We start from the raw sequence: 24,346 nt of genomic DNA on the forward strand, positions 1-24,346 counted from the left end.
GCAGCTGTGGCCCCGCCCCTGATCTGTCAATCAGACGCTGTTCCCTGGAGGGGTGACGCAGGAGGAAGGAGACGCCATTAGACAAGAGGGCGGCTTGTTTACTGTAGCTGGCTGACTTATTTCCCACTTCATCAGCTCTCTGCCGTCGCTTCCCGCGGTCTCATGCGATTGTGTCTGAGGTTTGCTGGGCTGAATTTCTCTGCTGATAATGGCGAGTGCCGGCGCTGGAGGCGGTAAAACCTATTCGTTTAAAGTTGTTCTGCTTGGGGAAGGCTGTGTGGGAAAGACATCTCTGGTGCTGAGATACTGTGAGAACAAATTCAACGATAAGCATATCACCACGCTCCAGGTTCGTCATATAGTATTTTTCCTCTACTTAGTTTCCATCACCCCCCTCCCCCCGATTTGGATCATTTCCTTGTTAAAGGGGAACTGACGATTAATCCTCCTGGTAAAGAGAAGGCCTGCTGCCAAATGTCGACTTGTGAAAATCATCTTTCATTTCCTATTACACAAATATATTTTAATGCCGACCGATTTGGCTGTAAATTGTGTGCCTTTAGAGACTTAGATATTTGTCTTCCCTTTGCCAGTGTATTTTTGCAGGAGAACGGTCGTTGAAAATGATCAGTGATTTTGGGGAGCTGGAAGGAGAGAAACATTTTAGTCCCTCGTGGTTACGCTGTAAGAAAGGGGCCCTTTATAGTTCTTTCAACAACAACGCACATCTCAAATGATCTGTTATCACACTAAAATCTGGGGCACACTATATAATTAGTAATTTCGGTCATTGAAGGTTGCCAAGTTTTGCTTCAGAGCTGTTCTCAATCTCAGAATATCCCAATTGTCTTGGAGTTTGTGGATCATTGTAACTTTTTGTGTACAAGACAATCTTTTAAAGGTGTATTACATTAAGAGAATCATTCAAACCAGAAATTCCACATCTAATTCTTTTTTGGGGGCGTGGGGGGGTGGGTGAAGAGTTGCTGTTAATTTCACTAAAAAAATGAAATTAGTATGGTGGCACTAAGCTCTGAGAAGTTACGCAGGTTTCCTTGCATCATTTTTGGTAATGAAGTAATATTTCACATGACGGTAGGATTTGGTCAGGGGATTTTGTAATCATTCAGTTTTTCTTGTACGTTACAGTTGCAACTTCAAAGGACTTAAAATGTTTGAGTATTCAAGGAATAAAGTGAAAATACTGTGCTGTACAAATGATACGGCTGTATTTCTGAAATAATGATTATTGTTTTAAATAAATAGTCTGTTCACTGTTCACACCGTCATTAAGCAACAAATTTAACTCTGAAAATGGTTGTTTCAGAATTAATGCGGTCTGGAAAGACAGCTAGTGGCATGCAAAATGAAAGGCCAAAGTTGGTAACTACATAATTTCTGTAGTATTCTTGAATCTATTAGCATAAATCTTAATTTTAGATACTTTGAATGTTGCTGTTAACTTTGCTATATTTTATATTGGAAGACACAAACTGTTAGAGCAATCTCTTCTGTGCATTCAAATTTGATACCAAAAATAAAAAATCCTGTTTTCTATTGGTAATGAATTATAATCTACTTTGGCCAATGCCTTTGTCATTTATGCAGTTAAAGATTAAAACCCTGAATTTAAATTGATGTATTTAATAGTTTTGTGCAGAAGAAATAAATGTACAGAAGTTCCTGCACTTATTGGTTGATCTCATCACACTGATTTGAAATTTGCACGTTTAGTGAAACTAAGCTAATGGTTGTCAATTCATGTTTTCTTGCAATTAGAGAAATTGAAGTTTAGTTTAATTGCCATTATACCATTTTCACACTGATGCAAAGGAGTTTTGAATATGTAATGACTTAAGTCCAAAGTTATATCAGCAACCCACTCCCAAAGTGCTCTGAAACCAAAGGTTTGAGGCCACCTCCAGGTTGCATGCATATAGCTCAGTTTTCATGAGCCAGGGTACAATCAACAACTAAAATAAAAGCAAAATACTGCAGATGCTGGAAATCTGAAATAACAATTAGAACTTGTGTTTATATCGTGTTTTTGACATAGTAAAACATCCCAAGGTGCTTTATAGGAACACTGAACAGACTTAATACTGAGCCGCATAAGGAATATTAGGACAGGTGACCAAAAGTTTGGTCAAAGATGTAGGTTTTAAGAAGTGTCTTAGAGGAGGGGAGTGAGAAGCAGAAAGTTTAGGGAGGGAATTCCAGAGTTTGGGGCCTAGACAACTGAAGGCAAGGCCATCAGTGGTGGAGCGATGAAAATCAGGAATGCGCAAAAGGTCAGAATTGAAGGAATGCAGAAATCTCTGAAGATTGATAGGCTGGTTGAAGTTGGAAGGGTGAGGCCACGGAGGGATTTGAAAACAAGAATGAGAATTTTAAAGTTGAGGCTCTGCTGGATCAAGAGCCAATGTAGATCAACAAGCACAGCTAATAATATAACTGATCTGTCTGTTGCACATCATATACTGTAGGTCAGAGACCAGAACTTAGTTTACAGGATCACAATATTAGAATTAGCCAGATTGTAGTACCTATTGGCCATGACCAGAAGATGCTAAATCCAATGCTACAGTCCACGTATAGCAAATTTAGCAGTTGCTAACTCTTTGGGACTAGACAGCTGCTGCACTCTGTACTTGACCAAACAGTTCTGCGGTTGGCGTTCTAACTTGCATTTTATGAGTGATGCTCTTTGGTTGATTCTTGGGGACATCCTTGAAAAGAGCCTGTCAACATCTTTTTCTGAGCTGTTTTGCTGTCAGTAAATTCGGAAGCTTTCAATTCAGCTCAGTTCATTGTTAAAGATTGCACATCCTGGAACATCAAATGTGCCCCACTTTGTTTTAGTTAAACATTGTTCTGTTGTTTGTTCTTTCAGTTTTGTTTTTTGGCTCCCTTTGTGTAATAATTTGTGGTGCAAAGATCTTCAATTTATAGTTTCACGAGCTGTCTTTGTTCATTTTTAGGCATCATTCTTAACCAAAAAACTGAATATTGGAGGCAGAAGAGTAAATATTGCAATTTGGGTAAGTACTGAAATTTGTTAGAAATTGTTTGTGACCAAGTCAAATAAGGTACATTGACACTACAGATTTAGTGTTGGTGTGAAATAATTTCTGCTTTGTACCAATGCTAAGATTGTATAATGTATAATAGGTGCGATCAATGAATTAATCCCAGTTAAGAGGAGTGAGACATCCTCCTCTAGGAAATCTCACTGCACCTCACTGTGGTGTCATATTGGGTTTTTGCTCAAGATTCATATTGAATTTATACTATAACTGCAGAAGTGCTTCTCTAGTGATGCTACAGTTATAGCACAAATGAAAGGAAAGAAACATTTATTTAAGTAAATTTATATTTTCTAAGAGTTGAACGTTGTGTAAGTTAATTTCCACTGCCTTCATCTAAAACTTTTTTTTGATGTCAGCATCTGATGGTTTTGTTTTAGTTGTGATTGCCATACCACGTTTTCCCTTTTTGTTGCAAGTTATTTGAAAGGAATTAGTTCATATTTATTTCTAGAATATAGATCTAATTGAGTCCTTAATATGCTTCCATTCCTACTTATTGGCGCACAGCCAGTATATCTCCAGCAATGTCTTCTGTCTCTTTTTCCAAGGATCACGTTCAGGGTCCCCAAGGGATCTGTCTTCAGCATCCTCTTCCTTATGTATAGGCTGTCCCTTGGCAATATTATCTGTAAGCACCAGAGCAGCTTTAACACATAAGCTGATGCTGCGCAGCTGCTGCACTCCATCGCTTCTCTCGAACCCCTATGGCTGCCACTACGCGATTGAGGCCTAGTGTGTCTCCGCTTCTGCCAACTCAACGTCACGAAGACGAAAGCCATCATCTTTAGCTTTCCTTTTCTAGTGAGTCTGCCCTCACCTCACCCAGGCTACTCTCTAGTTGACCAGACAGTCTAGAATCTTGGTAATTTGGAACTGTAAATTTCAACAACATTGCGTGCCTTTCCTCTACCTCAGCTCAAATGCTTATACATGTCGTTGTCATCTCCGGCCTTAACAACTATAATGTTTTCCCTGCTGACCTCCCATCTTCCACCATCCATAAAGTCCAACCAGTCTAAAATTCTGCTCTAATTGCCCTTTCTTGTACTGAGCTACACTGGCTCCCATACTCCCAAAATATTTCAGGTTCCACCCATCCTGCTATCATCAGCCCATCATTGGTGGCAGTGCCTTCAGTTGTCTTTGTCCTACTAATTGGAATTCTGTGCCTCTGCATCTCTCTCCACCTGTAAGCTTCCTCAAAACTCACTACTTTGACCTAGCCTGCTGTTACTACTCCTGACTTCTTAACTCAGCATGCATTTTATTTGCCGTTCTGTGAAGCATTGGAACTTTTTATGTTAATGACGTCATATAAATAGAAATTGTTGCAAGTTATACTGATTTGGAACTAAAACTGATTGAGAACAAACCTATGTTCTAAACCAGGATACAGCAGGTCAAGAGAGGTTCCATGCTTTGGGTCCGATTTATTACAGAGATTCCAATGGAGCCATATTAGTGTACGATATCACAGATGAAGACTCGTTTCAGAAGGTGAGAATTTGAAGAATTCATACACAAAGATACATTTGATCTTTAAGCTACATGTCCTCAATTTTCCATAATGTTACAAATATAATTATCACCAAATCAAGAGTATTGTGAAAGAGAAATGTAATGTTTTCCTTTGTATTTATTAAGTTTTATGAAATTCTGCAGTCCTTGTTAGTTTGGACTTGAAGTACACAAATCAGTTCATGTCTTGGCAGACAGAGTGAAAAACAATGACGCCAGCCCCAAACATTTGGCCCATATAACACTTTGCTTGCACAATTCTTTGGCATCCCTTCATATTTGCTACCAAAAGATGGCTGATGTGTCACGACTCGCTGATTTATATAGGGCTGAGTTTTTCCTGTGAGCTTCAAAAAAAAAAGTGTGGCGCAAGCGCGAGATGTGCGCCGTGGAGCCACCATGATACTTTGCACGACTGTACGTTTACATGGAGGGGCCAGACCGCCCGCCCCCGATGACGTAGAGGGGGCGGGTGCTTCATCCCAGCAATGCGTCCGCGCCACCATGCAGGTGCCGACGCCATTTTTAAAGGGCTTCAATGAGATTTAACTTTTTAAAGGTCCCACTGTCCAAAAAATAAAATTAAACTTTTAATTGCACCTTGAATCCTCTTTCTCCCCCCCCCCCTCCCCCCGTGAGTAATCCGTGTGTAAATTGCCCTCGCGCCTCAAAAAATACTTTTTCTCAGATCTCCAACTCCACCAACCCCCCTCCCGCCCCGACTGAACTTTTCTGACTTTGACCCTCAACCCCTTCCCATCATCCCCGCAAGCAATAGCAGTTTTTCCCACTCCCCGCACTTCACCCCCACCCCCACCCCACCAACCGCCCTGAGAACTTCACTCCTCTTTCTCTCCCCCCCGCCACCCCTGCCAACCAGTGTTCCATCTCAGATTTCCGAACAAAGGTGCGGAAGCTCTGGCAACCAGTCAGAATATCAGCATGGGATGGCTGTCTCAACAAGGTAAGACATTAATCATTAATTAACAATTATTTTATTATTTAAATTACGTCTCCGTCATGTGGCGGGGGGGCCACCACAAGGCCTTGCGACCACTGGTAAAATGGAGCGGGGCCTTCTCGGTGTCGAGGCCTGTGGCGGGCCTCTCCTGGAGGTATTTTCCAGGGCCCCCTGCCACGATCCCGATGTCAGGGGGCTGGTAAAATCCAGCCCATAGTGTCTGTTAAGTGGTCACAACTATGTCTATAGAAACAATTGTTTGAACAACATGTGGCATAACCAAATTACCAATAAAATGGAACAAATAGCTGGGTAAATGCTATTACAGAAGCTATGCGAAATAGGTTTGATTTTAAAAGCTACAGTGAATCTGCTAATCTTTAATCGCTGGAGCTTGGAACGGTTTTCGTAACCTTTTTCCCATGGTTGTATTCATTCTGAAAGTAGACACAAAATATACAGAAATTGTTTGACTGAATTTTTCTATATCGCATTTTGAAGATCTGGAATTGTTAAGTTCTCTTTCCCCAGCCGCTCCCCATCCCCTTGCCAGGATCTGCAAAGGTTTTTGTGATAGACTTGATGGGGTGATTGCTTTGCATACTAATTAAAAGCTCAGCAAAGGGAACTACAAACTTCAAAACTGAAAGTCTCTTAATCATACTAAGATTGTCCTGAAACTACCTATAATTTTCTGTAAGAAAGCATGGAAAAGAAAACCGGCCCTGCATTTATATAGTGCCTTTCACAACCACCGGATGTCCCAAAGTGCTTTTCTTTTGAAGTGTAGTCACTGTTGTAATGTAAGAAACTTGTCAGCCAATTTGCAGAGCAAGCATCCACAAACAGCAAAATGATAATGAGAGAAATTTTTTTTGTGACATTGATTGAGGGATAACTATTGACCAGGACACTGGGGATAATCCCCCTGCTCTTCTTCAAAATAGTGCCGTGGGATCTTTTGTGTCCACCGAAGAGTGCAGTTGGGGCTTCGGTTTAATGCCTCATCCAAAAGACGACCCCTTTAACGGTGCAGCACTCGCTTAGTACTGCACTGAGTTTCAGCCTGGATTTTTGCGCTCAAGTTCTGGAGTGGGACTTGAACCCACAACCTTCTGATTTGGAGGAGTGAGTGCCATGGCTGGCACTTGGATGAACATGTCTTTTTTTAAAAATGCATGCTGAAAGCGTGAATGAATACCAAAACTGTATACTTATATTTACAAAATATGATGCTCTGTTCTTAGGTGAAAAATTGGGTGAAAGAATTACGGAAAATGTTAGGAAATGATATTTCTTTATGTATAGTAGGTAAGTGTCCATTTTCTTTGTCAGCAAATAAATTACATTTATTGTTTCTAGATAATTTGTTGTTGGGCTGAATAATGTTGTTGCAGAGTTTGATACCACTCTGAAATAATAGCCGGGATTTTAGCTTGGAGGCATGCTCCATGCAGTGGTGGATGGTGTACACTGTTCAAGGTCGGGAAACCTTGAAGTATGAGTTTCCCGGGTCTCGGAATCTTTTCCTACAGGTTTCCTATCCACAGGCTGGCAGTCTGTTGGGTGGGAAAACCTGCATCAGAGGGCTGCAGCTGAGCTGCTTTGAGAGCTGATTGGTCTTGTGGGGTGGGGGTGTGTGTGGGAGTGATCACTTGATGGGGGCGGGGTGGGGTGGGGAGGTGTATAGGGAGAGAAAGATTGCTGAAGGGGCAGGGGGTGAAAAATCCCTGGGGTTGGAGGGAGGGGGTGGAAATGTGGGGGTTTACTGGGTATCTTGTAGGGCCTGGAGGAAACAGTGCTGTAAAGGCACTTAGCTTATGGATTCAGCCCTTATCATCTCCTTTCCCTGGCCGAGCTTCCTGAGGTCTGGGGAAACCCAGCCACCTGTGATTAAAAATAAATAGAATTGCTGTTAAAATGAAGGCACATGGTTTCATTAAAATATTTAAATGACCAGCTAGTCTATTTTGTGTATTTTTAACTTGAAAATGTTTCACTTTTTAAAACCATACTGGTCATACTGTTAATGGAGTAATGAGATCACTAGATGCCCCCAAAAATGATATATCTCATTTTCCAAACTTGGAAATGATGTGAAGTTGCTGACACTAATTAGAAGGCTGATCATTGAGCTATATGCTTTGTTTTTTAGGAATAAATGAGGATGAGATTATCCTGGGGTATTTAAGCTAAGAAAAGGGTTCTAAAAAATTCTATCAGTTTTATTTTAAAGAGATATGTTTTCCTGAATGTGGGAAGTCGTGGACATGCCATGTGACCTTGGTGAACATGTCTGCACAAAGTGTCTCCGGTTGCAGAAGCTTGAGCTTCGGGTTTCGGAGCTCGAGCGACAGCTGGAGTCACTGTGGCGCATCTGCGAGGTGGAGGACTACGTGATGGCACGTTTCAGGAGACAGTCAAGCCGGTGTCTAGGCGAGCACAGTCAGGGAGAGACTGGGTGGCTGCCCGACGGACAAAGAAGTCAGGGCAGATAGTGCAGGAGTCCCCAGAGGACATCCCATTTTCCAACCGATATTCAGTTCTGAGTACCGATGAGAGAGAGGGTTCTTCTGGAGAATGCACCGAGAGTCATGACCGGAATGGCATGACTGACTGACTCAGCTGTGCTGGGATGGAGAACAAGGGTCATGAGGGCAATAGTGGTAGGTGATTCTGTGGTTAGAGAAACAGATAGGCGTTTCTGTGGTCGCAGACGTGATTCCAGGATGGTATGTTGCCTCCCTGGTGCAAGGGTCTTGGATATCACTGAGCGGCTACAAAGTATTCTGGAGGTTGAGGGTGCACAGCCAGAGGTCCTGGTCCATGTTGATACCAATGACATAGGTAGAAAGAGGGATGAGGTCCTGCAAAAAGAATTTAGGGAGCTAGGTAGCAGATTAAAAAGTAGGACCTCAAGGTTGTAATCTCTGGGTTTCTTCCGGTGCCATGAGCTAGTGAGTATATGATTAGGAGGTTAGAGCAGATGAATGCATGGTTGAGGAGATGGTGCAGGAGGGAGGGCTTTAGTTTCCTGGATCACTGGGCCTGTTTCTGGCGAAGGTGGGATCTGTATAAGATGGACAGGTTGCACCTGAACCGGATTAGGACAGCATCCTTGCTGGGAGGTTTGCTAGTGCTGTTGGGGGGGCGGGTTTAAACTAATTTGGCAGGGGGATAGGATACAGAGTGGAAGCACAGTAGGGGGTGTTGTACAATCAAATATAAATGAGAAGTTAAGTCAGTCTGGAGGGCAGAGTAAATGTAGACGAGTTAAGGCTCAAGCAAATAATGCAAGGCTGGATTGAATCTATTTTAATGCAAAGAGCCTTGCTAGTAAAGCAGATGAATTGAGGGCGTTGATTAACACATGGGAATATGATATTATTGCTATCACTGAGACATGGTTGAGGGAATGGCAGGACGGGCAGCTTAATATCCCAGGATATAGAATCTTCAGACATGATGGGGGAGGGGGTAAAAGAGGAGGTGGCATTGTGCTGTTGATTAAAGAGTCAATTACTGCATTAAGGAGGGATGATATCTTAGAAGGTACCTCTAATGAGGCCATGTGGGTAGAATTTAAAAACAAAAAGGGGGCTATTACTTGGCTGAGAGTGTACTACAGGCCTTCAGTCAGGCAGTGATAGAGGAGCAGATATGTAGGAAAATCTCAGAGAGGTGCAAAAATAATAGAGTAATAATAGTAGGGGATTTCAACTTCCCCAATATTAGAGGGGATTGTATTAGTGCAAAAAGCTTAAAGGGGGCGGAATTCTTCAAGTGCATTCAGCAGAGCTTTCTGAGCCAGTACGTAGAGAATCCTACAAGAGGAGGAGCAGTAATGGACTTAATCCTAGTGAATGAAGCCGGACAAGTGGTAGAAGTGGCAGTGGGGGAGCATTTCGGGGATAGTGACCATAACGCTGTAAGATTTAAGGTAGTTATGGAAAAGGACATAGAGTGATCGGAAATAAAAGTACTGAATTGGGGGAAGGCAGATTTCAATATGATAAAACAGGATCTGGCCAAAGTGAACTGGGAGCAGCTTCTTATAGGAAAGTCTACATCAGACCAGTGGGAGTCATTTAGAAATGAAATTGCGAGGGTTCAGGTCCAGCATGTTCCCGTAAAGGTGAAGAGTAGGACCAATAAGTCCAGGGAACCCTGGATGTTGAGGGATTTAGAGGATTGGGTAAGGGAAAAAAAAAGGCGTATGGCAGATTGAGTGCTGAAAACAGAGGAGGCCCGAGAGGAGTATAGAAAGTGTAGGGAAGTACCTAAAGTAGGGGAGGTGGTGGCATACAGGTATTGTCACTGGACTAGTAACCCAGAAACCCTGGTATTGCTCTGGGGACATGGGTTCAAATCCCACCACAGCAGAAGGTGGAATTTGAATTCAATTAATAAATCTGGAATTTAAAGCTAGTCTAATGATGGCTATGAAACCATTGTCGATTGTTGTAAAAACCCATCTGGTTCACTAATGTCCTTTAGGGAAGGAAATCTGCTGTCCTTACCTGGTCTGGCCGACATGTGACTCCAGATCCACAGCAATGTGGTTGGCTCTTACATGCCCTCGAAATGGCCTAGAAAGCCACTCAGTTCAAGGGCAATTAGGGATGGGCAATAAATGCTGGCCTAGCCTGCGACGCCCACATCCCATGAATGAATAAAAAAAAAATGAGAGCAAAGAGGGGGCATGAAAACAAAAACTGGCAGACAAGATGAAGGAAAATCCCAAGGCGTTCTATAAGTACGTTATGGGCAAGAGGATAACCAGGGAAAAAGTGGGGCCCATTAGGGATCTAAGAGGCATTGTGTGTGTGGAGCCGGAGGACTTGGATGAGGTTTTGAACGATTACTTTTCATCTGTGTTCACTATGGAGAGGGATGATGTAGGTGTAGTGATCAGGGAAGGGGATTGTGATATACTTGATCAAATTAGCATTGAAAAGGAGGAAGTATTAGCTGTATTAGCAGGCTTAAAGGTGGATAAATCCCAGGCCCAGATGAGATGTATCCCAGGCTGCTATGTGAGGCAAGGGAGGAGATAGCGGGGGCTCTGACACAAATTTTTAGATTCCCTCTGGCCACAGGAGAGGTGCCAGAGGACTGGAGGACAGCGAATGTGGTACCATTATTCAAGAAGGGTAACGGGTAAACCAGGTAATTATAGGCCTGTGTGTCTAACGTCAGTGGTAGGGAAATTATTGGAAAAAATTCTGAGAGACAGGATTAATCTCCACTTGGAGAGGCAGGGATTGATCAAGGATAGTCAGCATGCCTTTGTTAGGGGGTGATCATGTCTAACAAATTTGATTGAATTTTTCAAGGAGGTGACTAGATGTGTAGATGAGGGTAAAGCAGTTGATGTCATCTACATGGACTTTAGTAAGGCTTTTAATAAGGTCCCACATGGGAGATTGGTTAAGAAAGTAAGAACCCACGGGATCCAGGGTAATTTGGCAAATTGGATTCAAAATTGACTTTGTGGCAGGAGGCAGAGGGTGATGGTAGAGGGTTGTTTTTGTGAATCGACGCTTGTGACCAGTGGGATACAGCAGGAATTGGTGCTGGGACCCTTACTGTTTGTAGTGTACATTAATGATTTAGACGTGAATATAGGAGGTATGATCAGTAAGTTCGCAGACGACACGAAAATTGGTGGTGTAAATAGTGAGGAGGAATGTCTTAGATTGAAGGACGATATAGATGGGCTGGTAAAATGGGCGGAGCTGTGGCAAATGGAGTTTAATCCTGAGAAGTGTGAGGTGATGCACTTTGGGAGGACTAATAAGGCAAGAGAATATACAACGGATGGTAGGACCCTAGGGAATACAGAGGGTCAGAGGGACCTTGGGGTGCTTGTCCATAGATCACTGAAGGCAGCAGCACAGGTAGATAAGGTGGTTAGGTAGGCATATGGGATACTTGCCTTTATTAATCGAGGCATAGAATGTAAGAGCAGGGAGGTTATGATAAAACGCTAGTTAGGCAGCTGCTGGAATACTATGTACATTTTTGGTCACCACACTATAGGAAGGATGTGATTGTAATGGAGAGGATGCAGAGGAGATTCACCAGGATGTTGCCTGGGATGGAGCATTTCAGCTATGTAGAGAGACTGGCTAGGCTAGGGTTGTTTTCCTTGGAGCGGAGACGGCTGAGGGGGGGACCTGATTGAGCTATACAAAATTATGAGGGGCATTGATAGGATAGATAGGAAGAAACTTTTTCCCTTAGTGGAGAGGTCAATAACTAGGGGGCACAGATTTAAGGTAAGGGGCAGAAGGTATAGAGGGGAGTTGAGGAAAAACGTTTTCACCCAGAAGGTGGTTGGAATCTGGAACACACTGCCTGAAGGGGTGCTAGAGGCAGGAACCGCCACGACATTTAAGAAGTATTTAGATGAGCACTTGAAACGCCATAACATATAAGGCTACGGGCCAAGTGCGGGAAGTGGGATTAGTTTTGGACAGGTGCTTGATGGATGCCACAGGCGCATTGGGCCGAAGGGCCTGTTTCTGTGCTGTAAAACTCTATGGCTCTAAGGCGTTAACTTTGAAAAACATCTTGTATTTTAAAATACTACAGAAGATTTCCTTTGTGTGCTATTGTAGTGAAATTGAAAATACACTTTCATGCATGCGTTTATGATCTTGCCACAGTACTGAACAGAAGAAATCTTTCCCCTCTATCACATCCCTTTTTCACTTTATTAACACATCAAAAGTTTGAGAAAAACATATATCCACACAACAGTGCAATCTTGTACACCATACACCTAGCGTGATAGAAGTTTCAAATTGCTTATGAGTCATAAAGGTAAAAGTTTTTAAAGGACGATCTTCATTAGTTTAATCATCTTTTCAAAAAAAAACACCCAAAGGAGTCAGAAAAATGAACCAACTTTGATATCATGCCACACAAGATTGAAAATATTTGCCAATGTAGCATTTCCAGCACTACTAGTATTTCACACAAAATACTATCAAGTGGAACAAAACACCTCTTTCAACTGAAAACTATTATTCTTTATTATTGATATGCCTGAAACTTGGTTGGATAATGGTGATGAATCTGAAATGGAGTTCAAAGGTTAAAAGGAATTTGATATCATGGTTGGGTCATTTTTCTGTGACCAAAGTGATTCCTGACAACGCAGCCGGTCACTGAGGTCATTGGGCTGCGCACATGCGCAGACGGGCTCCTGCTCTCTGTGCGTGCGCTGCGTTCTGACTTGCCAGGACTGGTTAGCGCAGGCGCCGATGACATCATCACTTGACGTGCATCTTCGGGCAACACGCCTAGTTGGCCTCTGTGCATGCGCTTTCTGGCCGCTCCGCTCCCCTCCTCGCCGCTCTCTCCAGCCGCTCCGCTCCCCTCCTCGCTGCTCTCTGCGGCCGCTCCGCTCTGCTCCCCACCCCCCCCCCCCCCCCAGTCACCTGCCCGCTCGCTCAATCGATCTCTCTCCGGCCATTGTATGCTGCCGTTTGTTTAGGTTAGGTTGCCTTCATGTGATTATTTGAGCAGCGCCATCTTTAGTCCTGGCAGCTGCCTGAAGTCGCAGACTGTGACGTTTTAGTGGCACACGCTGCATTTGTACATGTGCCACTGCAGCGCCACCTAGTGGTAGCATTGTCAGCAAACGCAGCCTTTTGCGACTCCTTTTGCTTGTTTTTGAAAAAGGTGATTAAACTAATGAAGCTGCTCTTTTCAACTTTCTAACTTAAAATGTTAATCTCGAGGATTAACATATTGAGTTGCAATTTCCATTGTTATGCATGTAAAAGTAAGTCTAATTTGAAGAAGGCTGCTTTTGCTGACAACGCAGCCACTAGATGGCGCAGTACTGGCGCGTGCGCAAATGCAGCCTCATCCACTGAAATGTCACGAGCTGCGACAACTCAGGCAGCTGCCAGTAATAAAGATGGCACTGTTCAATTTGTCACAAAAAGCAAATGTAGCCTTAAATCCAAATCCCCACAGTGGCAATTTGCTGTCTCCACCGCAACAGTAGCCTGGTCTCTCCTGCCATCGGGCTTGTCTTCGCCACTCGCTCCCGTGCCCGTCTGCTCACTGTTTCGTCCCACTTGGTCACTCGCTCCCCACCTTGCCGCTGCCTTCCCTCAGCGACTCGCTCGTCCTCCCTGCTTCCCCACCTCGACTGCTCACTCCCCGCTTCTCTTTCCCCTCTCCCCCCCCCCCCCCCCCCCCCCCCCCGGGCCCACCATGGCCATTCGTTCCAGGCCTCACCACATCCCTGTTCTTGGCCACTAGCTCCCATGTCACCCTGTCATCCCTTGGCTGCTCGTTTCCCTTTGGTGGCTGATTCCTCGCTGCTTCTTCGGGTAGCGTGGAGGGGAGTGAGCGGCCATTGGGGGAAGCGACAAGGCCAGGATCGAGAAGCTGAAATGGGGGGGGGGGGGGGGTGGGGAAGGGCCAGGACCGGAGCAAATGGCTGAGGGGGAAGCGACAAGGCTTGTGTGGGGTGGGAGGAAGTGGCAAGGGCGAGTGGTTGAGGGAAGATAGCAGTGAGGAAAGAGGTGGCGAGGGTGGGAGTGGGTGGCTGAAGGAAGGTAGTGGCGGGATGGGGAGCAAGCAGCCAAGTGGGGAAGCAGTGAAAGCGAGTGGCTGAGGGAAGGCAGTGGCGAGGCGGGATGGAGTGGGAAATTGAAACGGAGGTGGCGAGAAGGAGTGGGATACTGTTCGGGGGAATGGAGCCGGCAGCCGCAGCTATTGAGGGGAGAGGAGGTCAGTGTGGTGACGTCATCGTGCACATTGATACTGGTGAGTTGGCAAATGTTCACGCACGGATGTCATCCGCAATCGCTCTGCGCTGTCAGGAGTCACTTTGTTTGAAGAATGGCAAGGTTAGAATCCAGTTTTTTTTTTTAACTTTAGATTGGAGATGTGGGTTACTTTTTAATGCTATAGTAATTCATTTTTCTATTTTATTGAAGTGAAACATTTCTGGCCTTATTTTTCCAGTAATTTGTCACAGTTATTCTAATTTAGAACTCTAAAACAGTGATAACTGTCATGAGTTCAAAGTTAGTCTTATGCGTTGATAATGTTCAAATGCTGGAATTCTCACATGATCATGGGATTTGGATTTTGAAAAGTACAGAAACAAAGTTCAATTTAAGACTTCATCTAAATCACAAGGTTGTGATCAGTCCTCCAACAATATGTCCTCAGTGAGTCTGTTTTGTGCAAGCAAATTCAGTTAAAACTTGTTTGAAACTGTAGTATACTATGGAATGATTTAAGGTAATTGTATCAGACATTAAGCATAATAAAATAATATTCTGTGCCTTAAAGACAGCCGTAAATGGACTACAGTGGTTCCACTTGTGTTCTTGTAGAGTTCACTCAAACCTGAGCCCAAATATCAAATAATTATTTACATTTCCAGTTGGTTTATAAATTATACGGTAAACATATCCAATTTGGAAACTGATACTGTGGAATAACTGCCATAGTCCAATGAGTCTAGCATTTCTACGCAATTTAAAATGAAAGTAGCAGGCCAGTGCACTGGCACAGCTTGCTGGGTGTGCCACGGAGCAGTAATCTAGGGACATGCTGCCATGCAACCCAAGTTTATAGTTTTTCCTGTAACGGAGAGTGCATTGGACAGGAAGTTTCCCCTACTCCTCTTGTGTATTTGATCTTGGTGAGATCAACAATACTAAATAGATGTTGCTAAGAGAAAATTTAATATTTTAAAAATTGAGTTTTGATGCAATGAGTAGGGAAAGAGTATTTCCTCTGGTTGGGAGGTGATGAGGGGTTATCTGTTTAAAATTGTCACAAAAAGAGTAAGGAGAGAGGTTATCAGAAATCTCTTCACACAGAGGATTGTTAGAACTTCAAATGCCTTGCCACAGGTAATGGTTGAAGCAATAGTACACCTAAGGAAAAATATTGAGCTCTGGGGTAGGGAGCAAGGCAGTGGGATTAGTTTTGAGCTTTTAGAATTAGAATTAGAACATTACAGCGCAGTACAGGCCCTTCGGCCCTCGATGTTGCGCCGACCTGTGAAACCATCTGACCTACACTATTCCATTTTCATCCATATGTCTATCCAATGACCACTTAAATGCCCTTAAAGTTGGTGAGTCTACTACTGTTGCAGGCAGGGCGTTCCACGCCCTTACTACTCTCTGAGTAAAGAAACTACCTCTCACATCTGTCCTATATCTATCACCCCTCAACTTGAAGCTATGTCCCCTCGTGTTTGCCATCACCATCCGAGGAAGAAGACGCTCACTATCCACCCTATCTAACCCTCTGATTATCTTTATATGTCTCTATTAAGTCACCTCTCCTCCTCCTTCTCTCCACCAAAAACAACCTCAAGTCCCTCAGCCTTTCCTCGTAAGACCTTCCCTCCATACCAGGCAACATCCTAGTAAATCTCCTCTGCACCCTTTCCATAGCTTCCACATCCTTCCTATAATGTGGTGACCAGAACTGCACACAATACTCCAGGTGCGGTCTCACCAGAGTTTTGTACAGCTGCAGCATGACCTCGTGGCTCCGAAACTCGATCCCCCTACTAATAAAAGCTAACACACCATATGCCTTCTTAACAGCCCTATTAACCTGGGTAGCAACCTTCAGGGATTTAAGCATCTGGACACCAAGATCTCTCTGTTCATCTACACTACCAAGAATCTTCCCATTAGTCCAGTACTCTGCATTCCTGTTACTCCTTCCAAAGTGAATCACCTTGCACTTATCCGCATTAAACTCCATTTGCCATCTCTCAGCCCAGCTCTGCAGCCTATCTATGTCCCTCTGTACCCTACAACATCCTTCGGCACTATCCACAACTCCACCGACCTTAGTGTCATCTGCAAATTTACTAACCCACCCTTCTACACCCTCTTGCAGGTCATTTATAAAAATGACAAACAGCAGTGGCCCCAAAACAGATCCTTGCGGTACACCACTAGTAACTAAACTCCAGGATGAACATTTGCCATCAACCACCACCCTCTGTCTTCTTTCAGCTAGCCAATTTCTGATCCAAAGCTCTAAATCACCTTCAACCCCATACTTCCGTACTTTCTGCAATAGCCTACCGTGGGGAACCTTATCAAACGCCTTACTGAAATCCATATACACCACATCCACTGCTTTACCCTCATCCACCTGTTTGGTCACCTTCTCGAAAAACTCAATAAGGTTTGTGAGGCACGACCTACCCGTCACAAAACCGTGCTGACTATCTCTAATGAACATATTCTTTTCAAGATGATTATAAATCCTGTCTCTTATAACCTTTTCCAACATTTTACCCACAACCGAAGTAAGGCTCACAGGTCTATAATTACCAGGGCTGTCTCTACTCCCCTTCTTGAACAAGGGGACAACATTTGCTATCCTCCAGTCTTCCGGCACTATTCCTGTCGACAATGACGACATAAAGATCAAGGACAAAGGCTCTGCAATCTCCTCCCTAGCTTCCCAGAGAATCCTAGGATAAATCCCATCTGGCCCAGGGGACTTATCTATTTTCACACTTTCCAAAATTGATAACACCTCCTCCTTGTGAACCTCAATCCCATCTAGCCTAGTAGCCTGAATCTCAGTATTCTCCTCGACAACATTTTCTTTCTCTACTGTAAATACTGACACAAAATATTCATTTAACACTTCCCCTATCTCCTCTGATTCCACACACAACTTCCCACTACTATCCTTGATTGGCCCTAATCTAACTCTAGTCATTCTTTTATTCCTGATATAGCTATAGAAAGCCTTAGGGTTTTCCCTGATCCTATCCGCCAATGACTTCTCGTGTCCTCTCCTTGCTCTTCTTAGCTCTCCCTTTAGATCCTTCCTGGCTAGCTTGTAGCTCTCAAGCGCCCTAACTGAGCCTTCACGTCTCATCCTAACATAAGCCTTCTTCTTCCTCTTGACAAGCGCTTCAACTTCTTTAGTAAACCACGGCTCCCTCGCTCGACAACTTCCTCCCTGCCTCACAGGTACATACTTATCAAGGACACGCAGTAGCTTCTCCTTGAATAAGCTCCACATTTCGATTGTTCCCATCCCCTGCAGTTTCCTTCCCCATCCTACGCATCCTAAATCTTGCCTAATCGCATCATAATTTCCTTTCCCCCAGCTATAATTTTTGCCCTGGTATATACCTGTCCCTGCCCATCGCTAAGGTAAACCTAACCGAATTGTGATCTCTATCACCAAAGTGCTCACCTACATATAAATCTAACACCTGGCCGGGTTCATTTCCCAGTACCAAATCCAATGTGGCATCGCCCCTGGTTGGCCTGTCTACATACTGTGTCAGAAAACCATCCTGCACACACTGGACAAAAACTGACCCATCTAAAGTACTCGAACTATAGTATTTCCAGTCAATATTTGGAAAGTTAAAGTCCCCCATAACAACTACCCTGTTACTCTTGCCCCTGTCGAGAGATGGCACAGACTTGATGGGCCAAATGTAAACATCTGTTGTCTCCTCTGGGAACGAAACGTAAGAAATAGGAGCTGGTTTAGGCCATTCTGCCCTTCCTGGCTGCTCTGCCATTCAGTACGATCGTGGCTGATCTACCTCAACTTCACCTTCCTGCACCATCTCTTAATACCCAAAAATCTGTCAATCTCTGTCTTGAATATACTTGATGAATGAGCATCCACAGCTCTCTGGGGTCAAGAATTCCAAAGGTTCACAATCCTTTGAGTGATAATTTCTCATCTCAGTCCTAAATGACCGACCCAAATTCTGAGACTGTCATCCCCTAGTTCTAGAGCGGCACAGTGGCGCAGTGGTTAGCACCGCAGCCTCACAGCTCCAGGGACCCGGGTTCGATTCCGGGTACTGCCTGTGTGGAGTTTGCAAGTTCTCCCTGTGTCTGCGTGGGTTTTCTCCGGGAGCTCCGGTTTCCTCCCACAAGCCAAAAGACTTGCAGGTTGATAGGTAAATTGGCCATTATAAATTGTCACTAGTATAGGTAGGTGGGAGGGAAATATAGGGACAGGTGGGGATGTTTGTTGGGAATATAGGATTAGTATAAAATGGGTGGTTGATGTTCGGCACAGACTCGGTGGGCCGAAGGGCCTGTTTCAGTGCTGTATCTCTAATCTAATCTAATCTAGACTCCCCCCACCAGTAGAAACATCCTCCTAGCATTTACCCTGTCGTGCCCCTTAAAATCTATGTTTCAGTTAAATGCTGTAAAAGATTGGTATTTATATAACACCTTTCACAACCACCAGATGTCCAAAAGTGCTTTACAGCCAGTGAAGTACTTTTGAAGTGTGGTCATTGTAATGTAGGAAACATGGCAGCCAACTTGCGCACAGCAAGCTTCCACATGCAGCAATGGGATAATGACCAGAAAATCTGTTTTTTGTGATATTGATTAAGGGATATTGGTACAAATAACCTTGTCTGCCATATTGCATCTGTTAATCATTGTTTTCAGTGATGAAAGTTTGAATTCCCGTGCAACTAGTTTTAAGCGCAAACCAAAATTGTTGGAAATTTCAAATAGATTTATGATTGTTGAAGTTCCTAAACACCTATATTGTCTCAATTATTTTTCTAGAACCTACATTTGTAAGAATGTGGAACTTGTATAATTTGCATGGGTACTGTACTACAGACATTTGATGAATAAGTAAGGTTTTTGGTTTTCAGTAAAAAAAAACTGTTGGAATCCTGGAATAGTAAAAATTCCAGAACCCTGCATTAGACAGAATTCGATCTTGATTTAAAAATCATTGGCCATGATTATGGAGAATAGTGGGCATTTTTGTACTATAGCCAATTAGAAAGTAATGCATCTATGATACCACTATTCCTTTCTGATTTATTTTTAAACAGGTAATAAATTAGACCTCGAAAAGGATCGGCATGTATCAGTTGAAGAAGCAGAGGTGTAAGTGCACAATAAATTCTACACTGGTCATACACAATCACCCTTTAATATTGTAAATATTTTGACCTTAACTGACTTATTTTGTACAGGTATGCTGAATCAGTAGGAGCAAAACACTTTCATACATCAGCCAAGCTGAACAAGGGAATTGAAGAACTATTTCTTGATCTTTGTAAAAGTGGGTGAAATTTTGCTTCTTATTTACTTGATGTAGTGGATGATAAAAGTTTGGTTAAAAATATTAAAATTCTATTAAACTATTGAGTAATAAAAGACTGTTCAACATTTCACATGTTATCGCCAATAATTCAAATATCTGTTACAAAGTGGAAACACTTTTCTTGGTAGAAATGTAATTGTTGTTTGATGCAGAAGTGTTACCAGAGTCCTTTTTTTTTAAAAGAGAGATGTAGCTTTAATTTCAGATGATCTTTAACTTTTTTTTTAGCCATGTAGAAATTTTGAATGGTTGCAATCCTTTTCAAACATAGCAACAAATTTCTGACATATCCCCTTAGCCATTTTGGCGGGTTGTTTCCATTAAATGTTTTCAGTCTGTGATCTTCATTATTCAATCTACTTAGCCCCTTCCCTTGTCCTTTGAGATTTTTCTTTCATGTATTTGTCCACTTCCCTTTTAATATGAATTCTGCCTCCACCACTATTTCTGTTAGGGCTTTCCATATCATAACTGTGCAAAAAAAAAATCTCCTAACCCCTCTCCATTCTTTTGGGGGTGATAAATTTATGCCCCCTAGTTATAGAAGCATTGTTCTCCTAATTTGTCTGAGCCAAATCTCCAATCATTTTGAATACCTGTATGTGATATTCTCTTGTACTATTGAAAAAGCCCCATTTCCTCTAGTTTCTCCTCATAAGTAAAGTCTTGTATGCTTCATATCATCTTGGTGAATCTCTTCTGCATCTTCTCCATAGCTTTCACATGTTTTCTAAAGGTGCTAAAACTGTATACCAGACCAGTGTTTTTTTTTTAAATATAGGTTTGATATTGCCTTTTCACTTTTGTACTGAATGAGTTTTATTTTTGTTCCATTTTTAGGAATGATAGAAACAGCTCAAGCAGAAGAAAGGGCAAAAGGCAATGGCAACGGCCAATCTGCAAACACACGGCGAGGTGTACAGATAGTTGATGATGAACCCCAACAACAGAGTAGTGGTGGATGTTGTTAAATGACCAAAACTGTTGAGCTTTGTTTTTGAAATGAAGACTGCCATGCATCATATCACATTTCTTATCAGCAGAATGTTGTGTTTTAAAGTAAAACTCACCTTTAAAGGACTTAAAAGTGCTAAACAAAGTGGAATGTGTGACCGGAAGGTTCTGTTTTGCCTCTTTTACACTTGTCTGGACAGAAATGATCAATGGCCTTTGTCATGAATCTTAATAGAATTGTCTTTTTTAATTGAAAAGCTGTATAATTTGCATGAAGCATCTTAGTATGTAGAAACTCCAGTTGTATTGTCCTTTTAAAATCAGATCTCTATTATTTAATAACTTATGGACATGTGTTGAATAGTACACATTTGACTATTTTTGAACATAACTACTAAATGTGCAAATTCAGTCAGATTATTTTATAGTTTGAGCAGGGTTTTGCACAAGGCTCTCCCTATTATTTCCCTATTCTATTCTGTTCCTTAATATGGTGAAAATATGCATAGAAATTTCATATTAAATATTTTATCTACTTTCAGTATTTCCAAGAGCCTGTGTGAATGGGGATTGAAAGCATTTACATAATGGCCCAGCATTTGCTGTAGCAAGGGATCTAATGGCATCTGCCATCAGATAGACTTGCACACTTAGGTTTTTAAATGTTTTTGTGTGACAAGTTGTTGAAAGTGTGAGCTGGGAAACATGGCATCTGGGGCCTGAGTGAACAGGGCAAGCAACTGTGTATCTCCTTTGCCAAACGGGTTGAAGGATTGAGAAAGAAATAGAGGAATGATGGAGAAGTGTAAATTAGTGGGATAATTCAGTGTCAAATCAGAGAGCAGGAGAAAGAGACCAAGGAAAAGTACATTTTTGAAAAAAGATAAACTTTGCATTTTCAAAATCTTCCAACAATTAACACCTGAAGGAAAGCGATTCCACACTTTTAAAAGTTAATTTTTGATGCCGGAGAGCTTGGATGGCAATAACTGACAGTTATTACATTATTAGAAATGTACTTGCATTTGTAATGACAAGAATTAACTTTATGATAAGTTTAGTTTGCATCTACTAGGCAAATACATGCCGTTCATTGCATTTTAATGATGAGGCAGAAATTCCATTTTCATGAAGCTAAAGGCAGAGTGCTGCAATTTGGACAGCAACTTTAGGATATTGGCATTAACTACGCATCTCCTCGCCTGAAGTTGCTGTAACACTTTTATGCTTAAATAATAACACAAACCTTTTACTGACTGTTACATTGACAGTAAAATCTGGGCCATTGTTTCTGTACACTCATCTTAAGTAAATTTGAAATAAAGGGGGAGAATTTGATCTTTGGCAGTGTGCAAACAAGTGATAACAAATTGGCAGCCTGTTTTGCACATCACCCGAAGACCAATTTCATCCCCCAAACGTTTTTAGAGGTGAGGTTAGGCTTTGAGAATTTACCCACAAAGGTTTGAAGAAATGTACAAATTGTTAAATGTTCATGTGCTGTGTCCGTGGGGAGAAACTTAATGTTTTATTTGATTATGGTTCAAAAGTGCAATGCAAAATTTCTTACTTGTAAATCTAAATCAATGTAATAAATGCACTAAAGAGTCATCTGTGTTATAAACACTGCTGGGTGTTTCTTTAACTGGGTTTTTTGCATAGTGTATCATGTTAAAGGAATTGTAATGTATCTTAACCCATTTTGAGCAAGTGGATGTTGAATGTAACATGATAACTGCAATGGTTATAAGGTAGGGTTTGATTGGTCTGAACTGATCTTAAATCAATTATAGTGAAATTAAGCATTTTACTATCAAATGATCTCTGTAGTGAACATGTTTTTATCCTAGTGCATTAAATCTTTGGGCAGATATGTCTAAGAACTGTGAAACCATCTATTTGTCTCAAGCTGACCATAGAATGATCCAGTTTAATAAGAAGTGGGACTCCTTTTAAACCCAAGATCATGAGCAAGGTTTATAAACTTTAAAGGGCTAAATTCAAAGAGATGAGGGGAGATTTAAAATAAATGGATTGGAGAGGGATATTTTAACGACAATTTATTTTGGAAAGCAAATGGAACATTTTTGAGAGAGAGATAGTGCTGGACATGTAAGACCAGAACATGCTTAAGATTAGCAAGCTCGGACAAACTTGATCCTAAATACATTATCAAACAAATTAAAAGGAAAATAAAGAAGAAAAAATACATCTACAAATTCGCTACCAAGGAGAAAGGTTCACTGAAATGAATAAAATATCATGCAAAAACAAGTTAAAAGGGTGATCAGAGGGGCCAAAAGAAACTTAGAAAAAAGCTTGTCTGTATCAACAAATCAAAGCAGTAAAATATTTCAACGTAATAGGGGTGGAAGAGAATACTGTTTTTTTTATTTGTTCATGGGATGTGGGTGTCGCTGGCTAGGCCAGTATTTATTGCCCATTCCTAATTGCCCTGAACTGAGTGGCTTGCTAGGCCATTTTAGAGGGCATTAAGAGTCAACCACATTGCTGTAGGTCGGGAGTCACATGTAGGCCAGACCAGGTAAGGACAGCAGATTTCCTTCCCTAAAGTGAACCAGATGGGTTTTTACAACAATCGACAATGGTTTCATGGTCACTATTAGACTAGTTTTTTAAATTCCAGATTTATTAATTGAATTCAAATTTCACCATCTGCCATGGTGGGATTCGAATCCATGTGCCCAGAGCACTACCCTGGGCCTCTGCATTGCTAGTCTCATTATTTTACCACTACGCCACCACCTCCCATGTAGACATTAAAAGCTGCACTGGGCTTGAAACTCAGGATGGGCACGTAATAGTAAATATTGCATCATCGAAGAGAAGATATGAGAAATATTTTTTTTAATTCATTCATGGGATGTGGGCGTCGCTGGCCAGGCTAGCATTTATTGCCCATCCCTAATTGCCCTTGAGAAGGTAGTGGTGAGCTGCCTTCTTGAACCACTGCAGTCCATTTGGGGTAGGTAGACCAACAGTGCTGTTCAGAAGGGAGTTCCAGGATTTTGACCCAGCGACAGTGAAGGAACGGCGATGTAGTTCCAAGTCAGGATGATGTGCAACTTGGAGGGAACTTGCAGATGGTGGTGGTCCCATGCATTTGCTGCCCTTGTCCTTCTTGGTGGTAGAGGTTGCGAGTTTGGAAGGTACTGTCCAAGGAGCCTTGGTGCATTGCTGCAGTGCATCTTGCAGATGGTACACACTGCTGCCACTGTGCGTCAGTGGTGGAGGGAGTGAATGTTTGTAGATAGGGTGCCAATCAAGCGGGCTGCTTTGTCCTGGATGGTGTCGAGCTTCTTGAGTGTTGTTGGAGCTGCACCCATCCAGGCAAGTGGAGTGTATTCCATCACACTCCTGACTTGTGCCTTGTAGATGGTGGACAGGCTTTGGGGAGTCAGGTGGTGAGTTACTCGCCTCAGGATTCCTATCCTCTGACCTGCTCTTGTAGCCACACTATTTATATGGCTACTCCAGTTCAGTTTCTGGTCAATGGTAACCCCTAGGATGTTGATAGTGGGGGATTCAGCGATGGTAATGCCGTTGAATGTCAAGGGGAGATGGTTAGATTCTCTCTTGATGGTCATTGCCTGGCACTTGTGTGGCGCAAATGTTTCTTGCCACTTATCAGCCCAAGCCTGGATATTGTCCAGGTCTTGCT

General features: G+C 42.5%; 1 protein-coding gene across 1 annotated transcript; it reads left to right on the forward strand.

The window, feature by feature from the left end:
• The first annotated feature begins 43 nt into the window (after positions 1 to 43).
• Positions 44 to 22,558, forward strand: rab21 (RAB21, member RAS oncogene family). Its single transcript, XM_068050430.1, has 7 exons — positions 44 to 349; positions 2,982 to 3,041; positions 4,479 to 4,586; positions 6,816 to 6,879; positions 19,436 to 19,490; positions 19,580 to 19,668; positions 20,551 to 22,558. The coding sequence occupies exons 1-7, from the start codon at positions 209 to 211 to the stop codon at positions 20,679 to 20,681; spliced, it is 648 nt and encodes a 215-aa protein (XP_067906531.1). The 5' UTR covers positions 44 to 208; the 3' UTR covers positions 20,682 to 22,558.
• The last annotated feature ends 1,788 nt before the right edge of the window (positions 22,559 to 24,346 follow it).

This window comes from Heterodontus francisci, chromosome 18 (assembly GCF_036365525.1).
Source record: "Heterodontus francisci isolate sHetFra1 chromosome 18, sHetFra1.hap1, whole genome shotgun sequence".
Classification (NCBI taxonomy): Eukaryota; Metazoa; Chordata; class Chondrichthyes; order Heterodontiformes; family Heterodontidae; genus Heterodontus; species Heterodontus francisci.